At 35.0% G+C, this 21,497-nt stretch overlaps 1 protein-coding gene across 6 annotated transcripts in view; it reads right to left on the bottom strand.

Moving 5' to 3' along the window:
- Positions 1-21,497, bottom strand: part of LOC108906530 (WD repeat-containing protein 47) — a 62,389-nt gene that overhangs the window by 14,085 nt on the left and 26,807 nt on the right. Inside the window, exons 1-3 of one of the 6 annotated variants that reach the window (XM_018709820.2) lie at positions 15,889-16,066; positions 11,602-11,955; positions 8,852-9,215 (exon numbers count right to left, since the gene is read on the bottom strand). The exons of 4 other annotated variants lie outside the window; for them this stretch is intronic. In XM_018709820.2, coding sequence (XP_018565336.1) covers positions 8,852-9,215; positions 11,602-11,936 — 699 coding nt within the window. In that variant the 5' untranslated portion in view covers positions 11,937-11,955; positions 15,889-16,066. Of the gene's footprint in view, positions 1-8,851; positions 9,216-11,601; positions 11,956-15,888; positions 16,067-21,497 lie in introns of those variants that run through there. One more of the 6 variants, XM_018709821.2, reaches the window with a different exon arrangement.

Below are 21,497 nucleotides of genomic sequence, written 5' to 3'. Positions count from 1 at the left end.
TTTCAATAACGCGAAATCACGCCGCGTAGGTGCCTGCTGGAGCGGAAAGAAGGAAAAAAAACACGAATAGGTCTTTGAATACTTACAATAAGCATTATCTAGAGGAAAAGAACAGTAGACGTTGAATTGGAAATGCTACACTCTCCAGAAAGACAGAAAGTTTGTGTGCACTTCGCTTTTAACATACTTCTAGAAGAAAAAATCGAGAGGGGCTAAATCCGGTGGTCGGGCGGGCTACTCTATTGCATTTCCCTTCCCACACAACAACATGAACTATTTTAATTAAAACTGGTTTCTGCTAGTTTAAACTGACGGCAAAATGAAGTAAAATATAACTTCTAGTTCGTATAAAATCCTGTAAAACTATCAGAAGTGTCACTACATTTAGACATAGTTAGTTGCAAACTTATTTACCCTATTATTATAGAAATCATCTTACTTTCGCTTGTTTATTTAACAATTTATTGCTATCAGCGACTAGCCTCTTATTTATTTTGCGGCATTATACTGTAGTTCCGATATAGTTAAAAAATGAAAGCGGCAAATTCGAAGCCAAATGGTGTCTTGACAGCCGTATATAATTATTTAACAGATGTAGATACCGAGAAATTTTCTAGAAGACGAGAAATCCAGGCACTCGCAAGAATAATTTATTTCAGAAATGTTACGGATTTATCGAAAATATGCATGAAAGAGAAATTGTAGAAAGGTTAAGGCTTAGATGTTTTAAATTCAATAAACTCTTTGATTTTTTGTAATAACAAAGAGCGGTGACTAGTATCTCGCATCTCTCCGAAGAAATATAAATGAAAAAATTAAATATACTAAGGTAGGCTAATGATGAGAACGAAAACGAATATCTAAAACATTTGCTTTCTCAAATTACTATCCGTGCAATAATAATTATAGCTTGCTTTTCAAAACTAACAATAGCCCAAAGTATATCGTCTAGTTATATTAATTTGATAGACTGTTATTCAACCGACGTAATCCTGATATAATTTTCGTTTTAAATATTATTTACGTGTGAAATGTACCTACGCAACAGCTCGCCTGCTGATTACAATCATATTTTCTACATGAGAGCGAACCAATCATTATTCTGTTTAAGTATTTCGTAAGAGAAATTAATTAAAAATCACTGGTTACATAAAGATGAAGCCTGTATAGGTATAAGTAAATAATTTTTTTTACGCACCTACAAGGTGATTCGATAATGATGAAATTTACCAGAAAATAAGGAATTTATATTTAGTTGAGCTTGCACCTGTAATGATTTCCATCGCGCACGCCCCCTGGATTGCAATTTTGAGTAAACTGAAACGGAAATTTTATTTTGGTCAGTCAAAATGAGCAATATTGACAGTTAAATCCTATGAATTTCGATACAAGTGCAAGATCCAACCAGAATCCTTATCACAATCAATACACTTGGAATCTTGTATGGATAAGTTCAGTTGGAATCTCATTAAAGCGAATTCAATTCATATTTTATCAAAATCAATCTAACTATAGTATCTTATCGATGTTAACCTATTTAGAACTTCTTCAAAGTCAGTTTAAATCTTATAGGAATCAATTTTCCACTTCCACGCAAAACAATGCATGACAACGCAATATTTTAAAACATTCATGAAAACTTGGTAATTGGAACCTGAGTTAACTATTCTTTAAATATGACCAATTTCACTAGCTGTCAAACCGTGACACCAAATACCGGGGGACGCCCAATTAAACGCGATCAAGACAAAGAAACAATTGAAGTTCGGAAAGGAAGAGCCGTCTGACATAACGAGAACAATGGCAACATGGGCATTTTTCTATAATATATTTTTAAGGAGAATTACCTAACGCTCTTCCCCGGGCAGCGTGATGTAACTGCGCGCGAATCGTAAAAATCCCAACCTCGATAACTCCGCTCGAACAATTGACGTTCGAATTATTCGAAAGTGAAGGCGCGAAATTGCATAAGTGGCGAACCAAGCAGGTGCGAACGCGCTCGTCGAGTTTCGTCGAATTGGATAGTCCACAGGAGAAACAAATGAAAAAATGTAAATAGTAGTTTGCCGTCTTCTTTTCTCAATAACGTAATGTTAAAATTTCGTCTAAAATCTAGATATCTATTTAATGCATTTTTAATAGAATGCCACGGAAAAAGGCTATTAGAAACAAAAATAGGAAATAATGTAATTTCAATGTTCTTTCTAAAATTACAAAGAACTATGGGAACTTTTTTCCTATCCTTACTTATGGTTTATGCAATTTGGGACACCCTGTACTTATGTTGGCCCAGAAAAATAACAGTGCCTTAAAAATGGTTTAATATAAGTCGAAACCGTATTCTTCTTCAACAAACTCAAAATAAAAAAAAATCACCTAACTTTCGAATTCACCTGTACATGAAACATCGAATTTCTAACCGTAAAAATACCAAAGAAAATTCCATTCACCTGTGCAGAAGCCCGGTATGCGCCGAGGTGTGTTAAGAAATGATTCAAATTAACAAAAATTAATATTCAAATTGAAACGACTTTTACATACATTGATTTACATCAGCTAACGCACCGCGGAATATAAAAGTTGCGTACAAAGTAATTAATATAGCCTCGGTTCCCATTAACCATGACATTTTAAGTTGGCGTTGGTGAAAGAAAAATATGTGATAATAACTTGGATAACGTTGGTTACGTAACTGTGAAAATGAAAAACATCAATAGTGTTGAGTTAGGTTTATCATGAAAAGACAATTTCCCAATTCTATCCCCAACTAACACAAGACAGGCTCGTCCATAGGTTTTTTTACAACGATTTTCTTGAAATTCTATTAAAATAAACAATAATATATGTACCATTAATACAAAGATGTCAATTATTGTTGATGCAGATGTAGAAGATTCAAAATACTAATATATAAAAGCTAATAAATAGTAAATTAATTTATCTAATCGTCGTATGGGAGCTATTTCCTATTTCCGAAGAAAAATGTTGGATGTGGTTAAAAATTAAAAATTTAAGGCTTAAATAAATCAACAATTCTCTAATGGGTAACAAGAACCTGTTGTTTAAATTGTAATAAATAACACACAATAGCAATTTAATTAGCCTAAGAGAAACGATAAATTATTACGTATTTTAACAACACTATAATGGAACGCCATCTAGGTGTTAATAATGCAACCGAGAAATTGAACGTGTAAAGTCAAATAGGATATCTCTTGAAACGGTAAGACGCGAAGTTTGTAAGAGTTAACTTTTTGCGGACGACGTTAGATGACGCTACTTTGATATTTCAGAATCAGGATACCTATTTGATAGGGGAGAATAATTTTATTGTTTCTGGCAAATACATATACAGGCTGTTACAAATTCGCTTCACACTAAAGGGATCTCGAAAACGGTAAGAGATATGAATTAGCTTAAATGGGGGCAAAGTTGCGTCATCAGGGGACCAACATTATGCCTTTAAAAATGAAGGCTAACATGATTAGTTTTCGAAATATTTGAAAAAAAAAACCGAAATTTTGGAAATCCGTTTTTGTTTCATTTCAACATTGTTTGAGGTGATATTGGAAAAAGAAGAGCACTTTCTAATGGTCACTTTTTGCCGTCTATTGAATCGCATAATCAATTTTTATATGTAAGGTTTCGTCTCTCCAGGACCTTCATCAATTTCATTTATTTAAATACGACCCTAGACATTTTATTACATTTTTTGCAAGCCTTCATGATCCCCAATATTGTACTGCCTCAGCCCGAATCAGATTCAGACGTTTTGTCTCGAAAAACTCATCTTCAGTGTATTCTTTCCAAATTTGTCTAAATTTTTTATTTAGATTTCTTTGTTTATTGAATTATCGTACACTGTAAGTGTCGTTAGACCCTGTGAAATCCATATAGTTACTTAAACTATTACCACCATGTTCTAGATAATCTATTTAGCTTACGAACGGATTTTTTTAATCCAAAAATTCCGATTATTTGTCTGAGACAAGAAAAAATATCTAAGCAAGATATAAGCTATGAAAATTTGCTAAATTCGTATACTACACCCATCAGAAATAAAATTTGTGTTGCAAATGAAGGGGAAGATCACGAAATTGTTCAATATACGACTTTTTCATGGTATGAACCGTTAATTGTTGAAACTATAAACCTGCTTTGAACATTAATTTTAATAATGTCTATAATTAACAAAATAAATTAAATATCTAATAATGCTCTAACTTTAACTACGAGCAATATTTAAATAAACAATATAGATTTATTTGAGACAAATGTTTACTTGCTTCTGTATTGATTTTTCGCCTGATAAACTTACATTTTATTACTTACAACACTGTTGCGTTACTACGCAACAAAATTTATAAAAGACACTCAGGTCGATGTAAATTCACACTTATATTCATTATATTTACCTACACCAATACGCAATATTAGCAGCAATACATTTTAAAATACAACAATCCAAATAATTTTTTTGTCAACGTTGGTCTAAGCTCTATTTAAATCTTTCATTGAGCGTCTCGAGCTTCTAGACTTCCGTGCGCACGTTACACAAATCAAATTGGGCGATTAAGCCAAAGACGAATTCCCGTGTAAAGGCTCTGCTCTATTGAATAGCAACAATTCTAACACATCGAGCGGTTAGGTATCTGCGGGGACGCATCGTCGAAGTCTCCGTTATTCCATCTCGTCCCCCAGACGTCATCTCGCATCCGCAACTAATAACACGATGAAGATACATCTTCTTTCGCGGTCACGACCGTCATCACACGCGATCACGTTCCTCGCAATAAATCTGTTTTCGGAACCGTAAAAGGAGAGAAATAGGAGAGCGCGCAAAGTCCACTGATGTAATAAATAATTTTATACGTACAGCTGTGGACAGTAAAACGTTTCCAACGATTGGTGTTCGGTGTATACGCGGCTTTGCTGTCGAGAGTTTCAGCTTCGCCTCTTTCCAATATACAGAGTGCCCCAATGTTCCTCCGCCCTAAGTTGCTTCGTTTAGTCGCTAACAAAGTTAAGCGAAGTAGATGGATTAACAGAACTGTGAAAAATACCCCTTCCCTGAATGCTATAGCTTCTATTTTTTTTGTGTTAAAGATGAAGGGTTTATTAGAAACTTTTCCCTGGATTAATCAATTCAAATTCACTTAAAAAATTACCAACATCAGTCTCAACGATATGCAATACGGTGGGATGAAAAAGGAGCATTGCAAGGGAATCTGTCCCACACATATAGATCGCATTGATCTTGCCATAACGAGTGAGGTCGCCAACTTGGACGCGAACAAGGCTCCCTTTGTATGTTTTCGTTGTTTTCGGAAAGCCTAACAGCTGTCTGGTGCCGACATATCTGATACTCGCGGCATTCCGTCAAAGGTCAACGATTTGTTAGAATCGGTGACACGGCCGATGCTGACTAACGGGTATGATTGTTTTTGAAAAGTAAAACGTGTTCGCGGGATATTTTTGTAACAGTCGGTCGAAGGTCAACGTTTTCCGTAAAAGAAACAATATTTAGGGTACTTCGAAAGCTGCAGGAAATTAAAAAAAAATGTAAATTCTAATTTTGCACAGTGTTCTGGTAATATGTAAGAATGTTATACTGCTACAAGAGTCTATTTCTAGCTTTGCTTATCGTGTACAGAAAGAGAGAGACGAGCAAGGCTCTATGTATCGGTTTCAAGCTTGAGCGTTTCCTTTCGTGTCATATGCGTGCAACATTTTAGTTCTTAATAATGAAATCCTGTGCAGAAATGTGTCTCTGTTACTCCTAAGCTTCCCCTATCTATACCCAATACGTTTCTTTTTACGCACAGATAGTGATAGTGGGAAGAAAAACAAAAACTGACAAAAATAAATAAAACCCTCATTGGCTCCCACACCAATCATAGTATGTTATAAAATCTCATTTTGTTTGTTGCGCGAAGTATTTGAACAAGGAATAGAATTCAAGGATTTACTATTTGCATACGCTTTTAAAGAATTACGAAAGCGCTAGATTTCATATATATGGTCGTTAAATATGTACCGTGCAATAGTTAAAACTGAACGTCGTTTTTTATGGTACCTCTTTCCTAATTTCGAGTGTTTCAATTTGAGTTTTGTGCCATTTGTTGTATCAATAAAAATAATATTTATTATACGTTATCAAGTGCAGTACCCGCTAGTAGTCTTGCTAAACAATTCCATATCGAGATGAGGAAGTACAATTATTATTATAACGTGTAAACTACAGTTATATCCTCCTGAGAGTTTTTAACAAGATGAGCGAGTTCCTGTCTTGATATAAATCATTTCAAACATTATTACTACACGCTTTATTACTTGCGAAAGGTCATGCGTGCGAGAATTTACACAAAAAATGTAAACAAAGTAGCGAAATATATAAAAATAAAGGTATATAATTTAAAAATTAACAAAATATTGTTAATTTTCTTCAGCGTAGAGAATTTAAATTCATTTTCAGTTGAAGTGTAGAAATAATGATTAATGTTCAGACAAAGCGATGGTAACGGATACGAATACGTGTTCAAATTTCAAGCATTAAAAAAGTTACTTAAAAATTGTTAAACATCCTGTATATTTCGCAACGATTTTGAGTCTCGACACCTACATTCAAGTAACATTTTATTTTTATTGCCGAACTATAACACTTTGCTTACTTAATTACAAGGAATTTGCTTGAAATGGTAACCAGAGAGAACAAAGACCGTGTGAAGAAAGACAATTTATAGTGATTGATTAACGTCCCATACCAAATACAACGACTCTGATCGACGAAAATTTATATTACACCGTCCAACGAACAAGGAGTGAAAAGCTGCAGCCCACGATTCTATATAAAAAATATGCGATAAATTACTTTTATTAGCATAAAGTTTTGCACGTTGGAAAACCCTTGCTTGTGGAGCTCGCGTGTCACAAAACACCATCTTGGGGAAAAAGTGGGCAAGAAAGACCGTTTAGTCGATGATGTAGTGGGTGAGGCGGTTTATCTACTTTTAAAAGTTCAAACAGAATATTGAAACTATAAGGTCAAACCCGTGTCAATTTTATTAAAACAATAACAGTGCGAAGAAGAGCAATACAGAAATAACGAGCGTTCAAATAAAAACGCGGTCGAAGTTGGCTCTGACACATTGGACGTAGGGAGTAGCTTACAGCGACCAACTTAACCTCATTTCTCAACGAGCTGTATAGCAGCTGTCAGTTTCAATAACGTTAATGACTATATAACTTTATTTTAAAGAATAATCGTGATAACAATAACAAACAATTAAAGGAGCTGCGGAAAGTGTCCCCCTCCTTGTTCCAAGCACTTTTCACACCTGTTCCTCAAAGAATTAAAGACATTTTCTAAGATGCTCGGGGTATTGTTAATTTCACGAATCTTGTCTATAAGTCGAGCCTGCAGATGGTTTAAATCAGGAATAGGCAGTTCAAAAATAGTGTTTTTAAGGTAAGGCCACAAAAAGAAATCACACGGCGTAATATCACATGACCTCGGTGGAAATTCATGTTCAGCATTGAGACTTATTAGTCGATTTTGGAAAACTTCCCTCAACATATTCATCGTCTCGCCTGTCGTATGTGCCCTTGCGCCATCTTGTTGAAAGTAAAAGTTTGTAATTTCGTTTTCTTCCAGCTGGTTAACAAAAGGAGCGATAATTTCTTCTCTATACCTTTACGCAGTAAGAGTACCATTAAAAAAAATAGGTCCATAAATCCTCCTTCGATTGAGAGAGCACACCAAACTCCAATTTTTTGAGCGTGTAGAGGGCCCTTGACAAAAAAGTTATCTGGTTTTTCAGAGAACCACATTCTCATATTCTGTGAGTTTACGTAACCACTTAAATGAAACCAGGCTTCATCAGAAAAAAAGGTGATATTATGAAGATCACCGTAGTTGTTTAAAAACCATTCACAAGATACAGCCCGTCGCGGAAAATCAACTTCATGAAGTTCTTGCTGACAAGTTAAACGATAGGAGAACAAACGCAAATCTTTTTTTGACACTGTGTGGCAGATACCTACTGATATTTTGTACTCAACAACGCCGGGAAATTGATTTTGAAATTCCATGAAACATTCCTCAATAGAATACTTCCATATTCCATCAATCTTGCGTCCATTTCTAAAGTAGGACTCTATAATAAACACTTTTTGTTCTTGAGAAAACACCATTTTAAACGCTTTTTAAAACGAAAATATTAAAATTGATAGCGGCGATATAGCGCTTTGACAGATGACGTTTAAGTTCATTTGCTATACGCTACGCCCTACGTCCAAATTTTCAGAACCAACTTGACCACGTTTTTATTTGAACGCTCGTTATAAGAAAAAAAATAATCAGAATTCTGTTATAGTTTTGTTTAGAATTGGAGCGCAATGTAAGACACAGTACAGCTATTTTCTTTAGCCAGTTTGTCACTTCAAACAAATAATACAGGGTCCTAAAGTAAAGCATCTTAGAAGTCATTAATAAATTATAGAAATAATATAGGCTCCAAGTCAGAACCTTGCGGTTACTCAAGAAAAGATGTAGGTTTTATGATTTTTTTTAAAGTAATAAATTTAAGTTTATTTGCGTCTAAAACCGATTTAAATGTACTGTATTCATCCTTAAATTAGTTTATCCCAAACGTAAAATAGAAAGTAAAAAAATACATTACGTTTTGAAAACGCAAACATATAAATCGGATAATGTCTTTTAATGACGTGTCTGTGTACTTTCCAGCTTAGCCGCTTCCTTTCATGTCATATGCGTGCAAGTGAGTACAACTTATTATTGTCACATTTCAGTTATTTTGTGCGTTTTCAAAAACGCCAACAGTTCCCATACCTTCCCCGTCCTAACCTTCAAATTATCCTCCCAGATGGGCTCCTCCCATCCCACGGAACTCCCGGAACTCCCCCTACGGCCCGGATCCCAGGAGTTCCTCTTCCCGTCCAGCGAGTCCGTCGAGTAGTTCCTGGAGTTCCTCCTCATCTGACCGGGTACGTGGAGGTGGGTCTTGCCGTTCAGGGCCGACATCGAACCGCCCAGCAGGTCCCTTTTGGAACCCCAGGGTCTACTGGAGACGGTCTCCTTCTTGAGGGAGCCCGTAGAGGATCCCAGGGGGTCTTTGCGCAGCGTGGAGGCGAATTGGCTGGGATGTTCCATCTCTCTCTTCGGGGGGTTGTGGGGTAAGGCCAGGGAGCCGCGTCTAGATGAGCAAAAAGTTGGTTGGTGACGGAAAAAGTAAGGTAAACACGTGATTTGGTTGTTCGATTTGTTTGTACGTTCAGTGGGTCCACAAAGAATGTTTTGGTGAACGTCTCATTTTAAATTAAATTAAGAGCAAAAAAAATTTCTCTGTGTACGATTGTCATCTAAATCGAAACAATTTTTAATACATTTTTCCCGATTTCTTACACAAAAAAGGCATCTACACAGAATGGAGAATTCAAAGTAAGCCGATTGCTTTTAAATTTGAAACATTCCTATGTTATGTATTCCTACACATTTTATTTCTACAACTTTTCTTAAGGTGGCCATATTCCTGGCCGAGAAATAGTGAAATTTCTGGCGTTTTTAGGTACTGAAATCTTTAAAAGTAAAACGTGTAGAACAAAAGTAAGCACAAAAATAAAATCCTTGATGTTTTGTTTATTCATTGTTACCAAAAAAAAGCGTTTGTAAAACATGCGTTTGCTGTTATTCTAACCCTACATTTTAATAATTATTTTCACGTACTTATAAATAAAAGAACAATTTTATATGTAGGACTAAGCAAGTAAATGTTATAAGAATATTTACATGTGGAATTATATATAAAAAAAGTTAGTATTTTCGTAGATTTCAGTACCTAAAACCTTGATGGTTTGATCGTTTTTTGCACCTGTTTATTCGTTTTACTGCGGCGTCTTTGAAAATACTCAGGTGGCATGACATAACATTCCTATTATTTGATAAGCTTTAGATTATTCAGTTATTAAATGTTTGAAATTATTTGTGTTTGCGGAAAACACTATTTAAAGAATATGGGGCCCTTAATGATTTTTTTTATATCTTATCCGAAACATTATTTTTTAACCAAGCAGGTTCATTTCTTAATAGGGAACAACCTGTGTGTGTTGACCCAGTTAATCTTACAATTTTGTATATTTGAACACAAGTAGTTACACACTGTACATAAACCTGATATATTCAATGCAGGTACTACCGTCGATCTTGAAAGTAACTAATACTGTTATAGCAAACATCGGTACCTTGAAAAATAGTCCTTTTGACTTTTCTTGAAGACAGCACTATCACATGACCACCACAGCCTACGAAACAGTAGCTCTGAAGACACTAAAATCTACTGACCAAAATCCAATTCGTCTGGTCGAATTTTTTACGGAACATGAACCACGATGAGCTGTTAGAAACTACCACCGTTGAAGAATTCGTATGTGACCTCAAAAGCTGCCTTGAATTATTTATTATTTTAACAAAACAACAATTATTCTCCACAGAACCATATAAATCTTATGAAACAATTGGTTGCACCTGTCTTTTTATTAATAAAAGTTACCGGACTAGTTTTTCCAACAGGTTTCTAGTGTAAACAAAAGAATACGCTGACTTATCTATCAATATTAATGAACGACAAAACAAATTAACAGCTTATTAATTATTTATTTGAATTAATCCATAACTATGCTATGAACAGAATACACTGTGCATGTTATACGGAAACTGAAGAACCCGACAAAAAAGTCACAACTAGATTTAAAACCTTGCTAATTAATGACCCAATCCAATAAATGTAAATCATAACAGCTCCTCGTAAGTAGGAAAAAATATGCAATTAATTATTTGTCTTATTAGTCTTAATTATCGCGAATCAAAAGCATAACCAACTACACTTAATTTAACATTTATAACGAAGTTCTTGCCAAGTAGCACGTAAATGAACGCGGCATACTTCTAGCGCCTCTACAGGAAGGACTTCGCAACAGGATAAAGAAAATTTGCGAAACAAATAAAAATTATGATGTCCAACTTAAAATTCTTTAGGTCATATGAAACTTTTACTTTTATTCTAATCCGCTTTTTTAATTTTATGAATATAGTTTGAAAAATACAAAATTAATTGGGCCTCTAACTGTGATATTTTCTATTCGCTAACGGCTAATGAAGTAGAAATTTTCTTCAGCCTATTTATTTGCGGTACACGGTAATGACCATGATTATAAATAATTATTAATTTAAGTTTTTCTGACGGATTTAGTGTAAATAAAATATAAGCAGATAGAAGCAAAGAGAATGTCGATAGCGTCAATATTAACTTTTTTATGAAATTGTTCCAAATAGATTCGTTTATGTTATGAGTTTTAATGATATAGGAATAAGCATTCATGTTTCAAATTAACTTTTTGCAGACGAACGTACAGCTGTGGACAATAACAAGTTTCCGATCTAAACTGCTTATGTACAGCTGTAGTCAGTTACACATATTTGTGTCTACCTTTCTTTCTTGTATTTCTTAAATTTTTTTAAAAGTGGACCCACTGAATCTCAACAAAACCAACAACGACCAAATCGGTTATCCACAAATCACTTACCTGTAATAACCGTAGTGACTCTGATTGTTCAACGCGGGCATGGACTCTCTCCTGGGCCCCAGCATGCCGTTCCCCCCGAAATACCCCGCCGGGAACGCCTGCTCCCTCTTCTGACTCACCACGTTACCCAGGGAGTCCCTCCTGTTGGTGATGTGCATCACGCTACCTAGGGAACCCCTTCTGCTGCCGTTCTTGCCGTGTACGTCGCACTTGATGCTGTACTTCGTGTCCACCTCCACCTGGATTTCGGGAACCGGCTTGGGTTCCAGCTTGGTGTCGTTGAAGAGGGCCTCCAGCCTCTTCATGGCGGCCGCGTGGTTGATGGCCGTGCCCATTTTTAGACGGGAAGTCACGCTACGTGCGAGAAACGCGTTAGAGCGAAGGGTTGGCGGGAAAACGCGGTGATTTTGGTGACTGTGTTATCGCTATTTTACATTTGGGGTGCCTCAAGGTGCAGTTCTGACCCGCATGTTCTCGCACCGGTGCTCTAAAAGTTTATTGGAACTTTTGACCCGGGGTATTGTGCAATAATGACCGATTTTCTCTTTTGGGGTGCCGCAAGGCACCATTTTGGGCCCCATAGTACTCTAATGAATAATTAAACTTTTGCGACGTTGCAATTTTATCCCTGTAATATTGGACATACATTTTTCGTAAAATTTGTTCAAAATCAGTATAATTTTCCTGTAATACTCTCTTTTATAGGACTGAAATCTGGAACATGTGGGGGACATTCTGAAATTGATTCATTACAGTCGATATTTTTTCTGGTATTATGGAACTATGTACTTAATTTTTTTACTTCTACGTCTCTGTCCGATAAACCGTAGGTAGCAGTCATACTAAATCATCTCTGGCGTGGGTTATATTATTAAACATCTGAATCCGATAACAATAAACAAAAATAATCCGCCGAAAAGGTAATCTATAAAAGATTGTGTTATTGAAATCATGGAACTAGCCCACACTAGAAAAACCGCAGAATTAATTATTGGGCCGCCATATTTGGTAGAGGCGGCTTCTGAAGAACAATGATCAATGGCCTGAATTTGTTCCCAGCAGTTTTTAGCTTCCTCTTCCTGAATTTAAAAATTCTAATGCTAAGTTGCTTCTAGACTACCTTTAGGTTTTTACTTTGAACTCTCGATAAAAAAAATGTTTTTACAAAATATTTCGGAGCATTTTTAATTTATAATTTGCAAATAGTTTGATGTAAAAAGATAATTTTATCCTTAAAAATAATTTTAAATAGGTTTATAATAATTTTGGTGTAGTGCATATTATTTCCAAAGAATTTTCTCCTTTTTATGCTCCCAACACTTTCTCTTGACTTGCAAATCCGGCACAGGAAATCTACGCAACGGACGTCAATTTCTTTGGGCGGTACGTCAGAAAAATCTCTACCAAGGCAGTCATTATACTCCATTTAAATCATCTCTAATACAGGAAAGTATCTCATTATTCACATCGCGCTGAATGCTAGCATTTTATAAGGAAAAATAATATCAATATCCGGCAATATAGCAATTTTCCCCTTCCATTACAATTGCAAATTCGTTCGCGTTCTCTTTACACGTGATTGTTAACATTTCATGTCGGAAAATATCGTAAATGTACGTAGAAGGTATCCTTGCATCTATGTTAACAACCTTCAGGTGTACGTCATTCTCTATTTCCCGATACAGAAATGTCAAAAGACGGGTATTAAAACTATATTTCATTTCGAGACTGTACAAATTAAACATATCTAGATATCAGATGACATAAATGTTAAAAATAATGTTTAAAACATGCTCCATACTGCTTTTTTTTAGATAAATATTGTCCCATAGACCTTGAGGAACCCTGTTGGTCAAGATTTATGACACAAATCACTTGTTAATACAAAACTATGCTTTCATCAATGTATCAAGTATGCAAACGTTATTTTGGCGATATCCGAAAATAATAAGAGGATCCGGACATTATGTAAATTTCAAAAACGTGCAAATAATATTGCCGAGATAAACGAAAATAACAATAACACAGTCACTGAGTCGCCCGGAAGGCAAATGAGTCACCAATCGAGAAATACAAACAGTGTCATCAATTATATATGTTAAAATTGTTGTGTAATGTATTGGGATAGCCGATTTCGTTTCGTAAAAAAATCTTCAATAACCATTCAATAAATACAGACAATCGGGTTCCACTCCAAATAGTTGTATGTCAGGAAAAAAGAAGCAGCAACTATTATATAAAAATGGAAAATTTATAATAGGACATAAAAAGTAAAGAAAGAGTATTAAACTAAATAATACTTCGAGAAATCGATTAACTCTACATCACACAGAAAAACTGGTTGCATCGAATCATGTAATAGATGTTTATTATTATCTGGAAGCTAAAAAAAATCCAATTGAACAGTATCACAGGCAAGTAAAGCACCAAACAATTAAATGAATTGGAATAGTTCGAGTTTTGTAGCAATACACAAAAAGGCGGAATTTCTATCTAGTTACTTAATTATCAGAGTGACCACTCGAGGAACTGTATTCTATATTTTCTGAATTATGTTCCCCATACTCAGAAGTAAAATTTGGCGCTCTATCGATAGCTGACATAAAAAATAGGGTATTCCATCTAATATTTTCAAGTTGACCTTGATTCAACCTTGAGACTAAAGGTGAAGATCAAAACCAAGGTCACTAGCATATTGGTTTCTTGATCTTAAGTTTTTTTAATAGGACACCATGTACAATAGAAAACCAAATGTATAAAATGTATTCTGTTGGCTGCATTGTCTATGTATTTTCAGCAAAATCCAAACCCAGTTAAATTTTTATAAACGATAAAAAGTTTCAAGAATATGTTACGGCTGTTATGACAGATCATTGCTGATCTCGTTTTTTTCTGTTCTAGTTTTTAATCTTCCACAGACTCGTCGAGTAAGTTATTTCTATTATATTTAATATTTAACCAGCGTTGATACGCCTCCTATCATTATGACACTATCTGCCATTTTTTTCGGCCACAGAAACAGCGCAAGCAATTCCGTTGCCCCGTCAAAAGAGAAAAGATGCCGTCAGAACTTTCGCGGTCTTCAAAAAAAAATTCGCCGTTAACTGGAACATTTTTTGCACCAATAAGCGGCTATTAATAAATTCTGTAACGAAGAATTTTCAGAACTAAACGGCGAAGAGGATGGACTTGGGTCAGGAATTAAATGATTATGACGACAGAGGTTTTACTGTCATAGAAGTAATAAATCTGCAGTAATCTGAGACGACACTCTGCTAAACGATATCGACCTTGGCTGTTTTTGCCGACCATCTTAGACGATGATCAGGTTTTAAACGAGAAAAAAGTATCGGCATACATTTCGTTCCCAATGCGTCGAAAAATGCCAAGGAATTAAGAACATCGCGGTGTACAAAGAATCATTTTGGCAGGTCAGGAGTCAGAAGTGCATGATTAATGATCTCTAAATCTAGATCCACTTAAGCTGATTAAATGAGGGAATAATTGGCAAATTAAAACAAAATTTAAACTTCCGAGAAAATTTTTTTTTCGAAACAACTGTATTTTTTTTGTTTTTTTCAGTGTGATATTTTTGGCTAAGTAAACACAATTGCATGAAGAAAACTTCTAGCGTAAAGGTTTATGGAATTAATTTTTTATTTTGTCCACAAGTGGCAAATCGCTTTATAATGCACTATTTTTTTTAAATCTCAATTTAACAGACCCTACTTATTCGATTGGATTACTATTCTCAGCTCACATTAGAATTAATGTCACAGCGAAGCAAATTTAAACTACCTAGCCCTATTTAGTAATACAATAAAAATATGTGTGTTAGTCATTTGTTTGGAAAAGTCAGGGCCAACTGGGTATTACACAAATATATATAAAAATAAGCATGTTCCTTTGGTGAAAGAATAAAAGGCGATAGAGGTTTAAACGAAAAATAAAAAAAATTGAAACGTTAAGTAGTTAAAGAAAATAATACCTGATGAACGAATTTACTGCACAATTTTTCTTTTTGAGATTAAGGTACATGAAAAAATTTCATGCTTTGTAAAATTACTTTCATCTTTACAATTTGTAGCTCAATTCTGTATTTAAATAACATTTGCAATTAGTGATCTTTCTAGAAGCGTTTAAATCAATTTTTCCAACACAGATACTTAAAACATATGAACATCTATCACTTCTACATTCCCGATGTAGGAACGATTTGCATTTATAAACAAAGACGACACTGTTTGCACATTTCTCGACGAAACTCAAATTTCATATAATACAAACCTCACAGGGAAGTATCCGAACAAAAAAAAACACTATCCACACAAAATATTCACCAAGGGGCACTACTGGGATATGAAAAAATCACTTATGATAATAAAGTACTAGCGGTTACAGTCGTCCTAACGGACCTCGCGAGTGATCCAACGCGCGCGATCTGCGACGCGAATGGGTACTACCTGGTGGTACTCCCCAGGCGTGGTAGCCTAGTGTGTCAGCAGGTTCCCATCACTCTGGGCGCATTCCAAGAGGTGGTCGGGCTACGCCGAGAGGGCCCCATTTCGTTCTTCGCCGAACAAACTGCCCGACAACGGATACACCCAAAATAAATTTACAAGCGATATTTTTCAGCTAGTATTTTTTTCGATAGGTGTCCTTTTCACGGCTCGTTAGGCATTTCTTAAGAGATTAAGCATCGTTACGTTCTATTTTTGACAATTTATGGTCGAGGGAACAAAACGTCTTTTAAAAAAAGAAAGGTTTTTAGTCGGCTTGGAAATATTAAAACCGACAATTTCGAAAGAGAGAAAATCGTAAAAATACCTGTCATTTCCTTTGTTAAAATTCTGAAGTTAATCTTCTTAAAGGCAAAACAATAAGAATTGATCAAAACGATAAGTTTATGCATGAGCAATTAAGATAGGTTGAAGAAACTAACAATATCGCATAAAGTATTATTATTGTTATTAAAAGTAACTCATATTATTGAGTGTAGGTTTATCAAAGGAGACAACTTTTAAACTTTTAGGTCCAGTTTATTCTCCAAGAGAGATGTGGCAGGATAGAAAGTGAATAATTATTGTTTTCAAAATGAACATTTAGTATTTTCATACGTTATATGAACCACTGGCACTATTTTGTGTATGTGTGGTACCTATAGGTACTTATACACTTCTCGAGGGCGTCGAACGATGTTTCCATGCAACTTGCGCAAAGAATATCCTTAAAACACCGCGAAACTCTTCATTCCTAAGCGATTGCGCATCAATTGCAGATTTTCTGCTTTCGAAACAAACCAGCCAAACCATATTTGGCGTACTGCTTGATACATGGAAAAAAACCAGTCAGGCAGTCTAATGAGAAATTATGTAGTGGATGTTTACAATACCAATTATGCTTCGCCGTTTAACGATTCTTTGTCGATCGGTCCGCGCTATTTGCTTTGAAGATTGCCTCGATTATTTACAGTTCTCCGCCGGGATAAAAAGCCTCGGTAAAATGTGTGCATTAATATTATTATAATCAATTCGAAATGTTTGATCGGCGATGGAAAATCAGTTTTTCGTTTCGTTCAGGATTTCACTATACGGAGCGATTCACAAATAAATTTTAAACGTACTAACTGAAGCAGTTAATAGAACATTTTGAACGAAACTTGTCTGTAAAGTGGCACAAAATAACCAATGACCTATACGCCATTTTACATAACATTTTTATGAATGTATCAACCTTTGCATCCCCACTTTTGTCACCTCCAACAAAACGTAACTCCCCAAAGGAGTCACATACTTTTTTCAGATGACAATCACCGTCGTGGGTGCACCATTTGTGCACAAGTGACTTTCCCTGTCGGCATAAACTTGGACTTAATTTATACGACGTTTGGCCCAAACACGGGTACTTCAATGGCGAGCTAGTCGAGTAAATCAAGGATCACGATCCCCGTGATTCATGCGAGAATTATTTTAGAATGCGACACGTTGCACAACTACAAAAAACGTACGTACGGTGGACGCGGTATTGTTTATCAAGTGAAATGCGTGCTGTATGAATAATTCGCGTGCCCTATATAGAAGTAGGAAGCCGAAGCATATACTAATGTTTCGATTTATACTTAATGCACTGATTTACTTTTACTCAACTTTTGAAAATGATGGTAACCTACAACGGAATGTGACGTTCTCCGTATTTTATGGTATCACGCATATGCTTTCCCACAAACATAAATATAGGTGAAACGGGTTTTTTTCTCCTGTTTTATTATTCCACTCTCATCAAACATATGTCGCGTACAGACTTACGCGAGAACCCAATAATGATAACATGAAGGCGACCTTGTTTACCTACGCCCACAGTGGAGTCCGTATAATAACGAGCCGATCTATTTTCTTTTCAATAAAATAATGACCGACTATCAAGGAAATGAAATCTCGCTTGGCGCGTTTACTTTCTTCGGACGTGCGTAGTTAGCATTTTCCAAGACAAAGGTTTTTGCATTAAAGAAAGTCACCAGTCTTTCAGGAATCGGTTCAGATGATCAACATAAATAGAAAGTAAAATCATCCAGATGTGATACAGACTTATTTTGCTAACTTGATCTTTAATTTAGTTTGTACAACTAGCCCGCACACCCTGTATATATTTCTTTTCTCGCTGTTATTTGGTACATGTATACAATGTGTGAAGTAATAAAAAAAAGACGTCGTTAGTACGTCTCTACTAATTATTGTGATATGTAGAAAAAATTATTTAGCAAACAATAACAATAAGTATCTCCAGAACAATAATTATTTCATTAGCACCCACGTATAATACGCTTGAAGGATTAATCAATGATTAATCGAAACTCACCAAATGCTTGATTTGAGAAGTAATTTATTTATTTAACATTGTCCTACGCGGATTATGACAGACGTAATCGAGTGATGAAGTAGTGGAATGCTGCTCATCAAAAATAACAAATTATGTTGTTCGTCCATACATAAATTAAAAATTAACGTATATTTCACATGAATTGATACACCAACCAAATTTCAATATTAAAACAATGACTAGATTAGTTATTGGAATATAACAGTTAAAAAATATCAACATAGTAGGCTGAAATGAAACAAAATGTCAGGTTAATTAACAAAAGAATGATATTCCAATTTTGCTTATAATTAGTGATTAATTAATAAACAACTGAAGTAATTGTAAAATCTTGTTTTGTTAACATTCTTCAAATTTGGATAAAAGTTATTTCTGAGAGAATTGACGTTTAACGTTTTACCTTAATAGGAATTTGTAATGGTCTCAATTTTTAAGTTATTACGACGATATGTAGCCACAACAAAATATTTTAAGAACCAGTTCTATACAGTATACGGGGTTCTATACAATATACAAACTTGTTCAGGAATTTTTAAATGAAAACGCTCGCGATTGTTCGTACAACTTCCCTGGACAGTCTGCACGCAGCTCCACTTATTTTTCCGCGGTTTGACCCGTTGAATATATAAATATCTATATACATGTCACTCCTTCGAAGAAAAGCCATTACAAGCGCACTAATAATAAAGAGAAATCTATAGATCTTTATTTATCGTCACCGGATCAGATTTACGGCGGTCCGGTAATAATATATGGATCTAAGGTGTAATTACCGCCACAACCACGCCGGTAAATGGAAATAGTGTCATTGAATCGGGCAGGGTAATTAATATTGTTGATATTTGTATTCAGCATCCATAAACGTGAAATGAATATTAAATTTGGAGTAATTATGTATTGGAAGTCTTACGTAAGGCTTATGCTAGCTTGTCTTTGGAAAAAATATAAAAATTTGACAAATTACATGTTACTATATTATTTTGTTGTGCTGTAAACGTTACTTTCATAGTTTTTGTCAAAAACAACTCAAAAATTCTCTCTAAAAAAGACATAAACACACCGTATAGTCGATGTTAATGATTTGACAATAAAATGAACGTAAAATAACAAGGAAGCAAGTGTATAAATTATTTTTAGCAGGAAATATAGTTTTGAGATTGTACTTTTAGTGGAATTTACTTTCTAATATTGCAGTAAATGCAAGTTTTGTTAGAAAAAAGTTTACATATTATTCGGAATGCATTGTTGCATCAGACAAATATCAACTACCAAAACAGAAGAATAAAAAAGTATCAAAATAGGTTAAGGTGTGTTCATACGATTTCTTCGACTTAAATATTCAACAAAATGTGATTTATGGGAAAAATTATTATTTATTTTTACAATGTTTGCTTGCATGAAGATCAAACAAAGGACTCAAGATATACTAGATTTTTGAATTAGGGGAAAATAACATTATTTTAATTACCTAAAGTTAAAAATAATTAATATTTCGACAAATATGTGGGAGTTTTACAAAAATGGTAAATATTATTTCTTTAATCGAAATATTAAGAACTTTATTATTTAAGTTAATCCATTAATAAAGTTAAGATAGTACTCTAATTAAAAAAAATGTTGGAAGTCTAGTTAAAAATAAAAGTTCCACTAAAACTGAAAAAAAAAAAATCAAAAACCGATACATTTATTTTTATAAATATTGATTTATTTCAATAGAAATTCAAAATGAGTCAAAATAAATGAAAGCTATTAGAGAAAATCTCCAAACATTTTGAAAAATTTAAGTTTTATTTTTAAACTTTAACTTTTTAAAGTAACGCCACTTTCTCTTAATTAAAAATTGACAAAAATAATTATTTTAGTATTATGAAAAGTCAAAATTATTAAAAACGTTTTTTTTCCTAAAATCGTATAAACAATAAAAAAAACAGTATCAATTAATAACAAATTTACGGTTCATTTAAAAAAAAAGAGATATTGTTTGTTGAGTACCGATAATTAAATTGGGAAAAAAACAGAAATAAGAATTTTGATAGCATAAGCTAAATCTTAATAATAGTCTGCCAACAAACTTCCTTAGCCTTAGCAAGGAATCTTTGACCAGTCTTTGTTGTTCTCGAGGTAAGCTGTATGGGGGCGACCCGCCACGGACAGTATATCACCACTGCCTGAGGAGATGTTCCATTCGTAGCGGTTTTAGAAACTGCAACCGAAACGAACATAAGGACAGAACTAGGGATTCTAATAACGTGTTCGCCCCCCCCAGAACCCAGTCCGAGAACAACAAGGGCATCACATTCTCCTGAAATTAAATTTTGGATTTATATACCACACTAACCTACACGGTTAAAATCTTTGTCAGCCGAGGAAGGCTCACGGAAATTTTAGTTTCATTTTATTACCAAAACCCCACGAGGCTAATTGGTGTTCAAATATTTGTCAGTAAACAAAACCTGAGATCAGCGTTGATGCAACCGCCTTTCCCAAACTTTCCACAACTCAAAACTAACCCGGCGGTTCGCCATGCACCAACGCAGATCGAAGTCCACTCGTGGAAAAAGCAAAAAGCCGATCGGCCCGCTGGAAAGCGCGCGAAATGCAGAGGATAATCGATTTTGTGCACATCAGCGATGAGTTGCACAATCCACAGGTGGGCGTAATGTGACGACTTCTTTCCGAGCTCGGTGGCTTAGTTTCCATTGGACTGGAACCGACATGACCGCAGTAAGAAACTGAATCGTAAACAATCGCCCACACCGCTCGAGATTGATATAGTAAGAAGAAACGGTGTTTACTCGACGATATTCGTCATCGTATACACTTTGTTCATTATTCGAAATAAAGTTTGTGACATGCACGGATATATCACAATCGCCAATCCTCCTGTACGTTAACTTAACGCTCTGATGGTCGGAAATCGTATCGGTCCTGGTATGCGCGAAGGAAAAGCCGAAGGGCACAGTCGCTCAAGGACTTGAGCATGGATTGGCGTTATCTCAGATCCCAGTTGTCGTTTATTC

This window comes from Anoplophora glabripennis, unplaced genomic scaffold (assembly GCF_000390285.2).
Source record: "Anoplophora glabripennis isolate ALB-LARVAE unplaced genomic scaffold, Agla_2.0 scaffold116, whole genome shotgun sequence".
Lineage (NCBI taxonomy): Eukaryota > Metazoa > Arthropoda > Insecta > Coleoptera > Cerambycidae > Anoplophora > Anoplophora glabripennis.
Note: the sequence above shows the minus strand (reverse complement) of the source record. Positions and strands in the feature narration are given on the sequence as shown.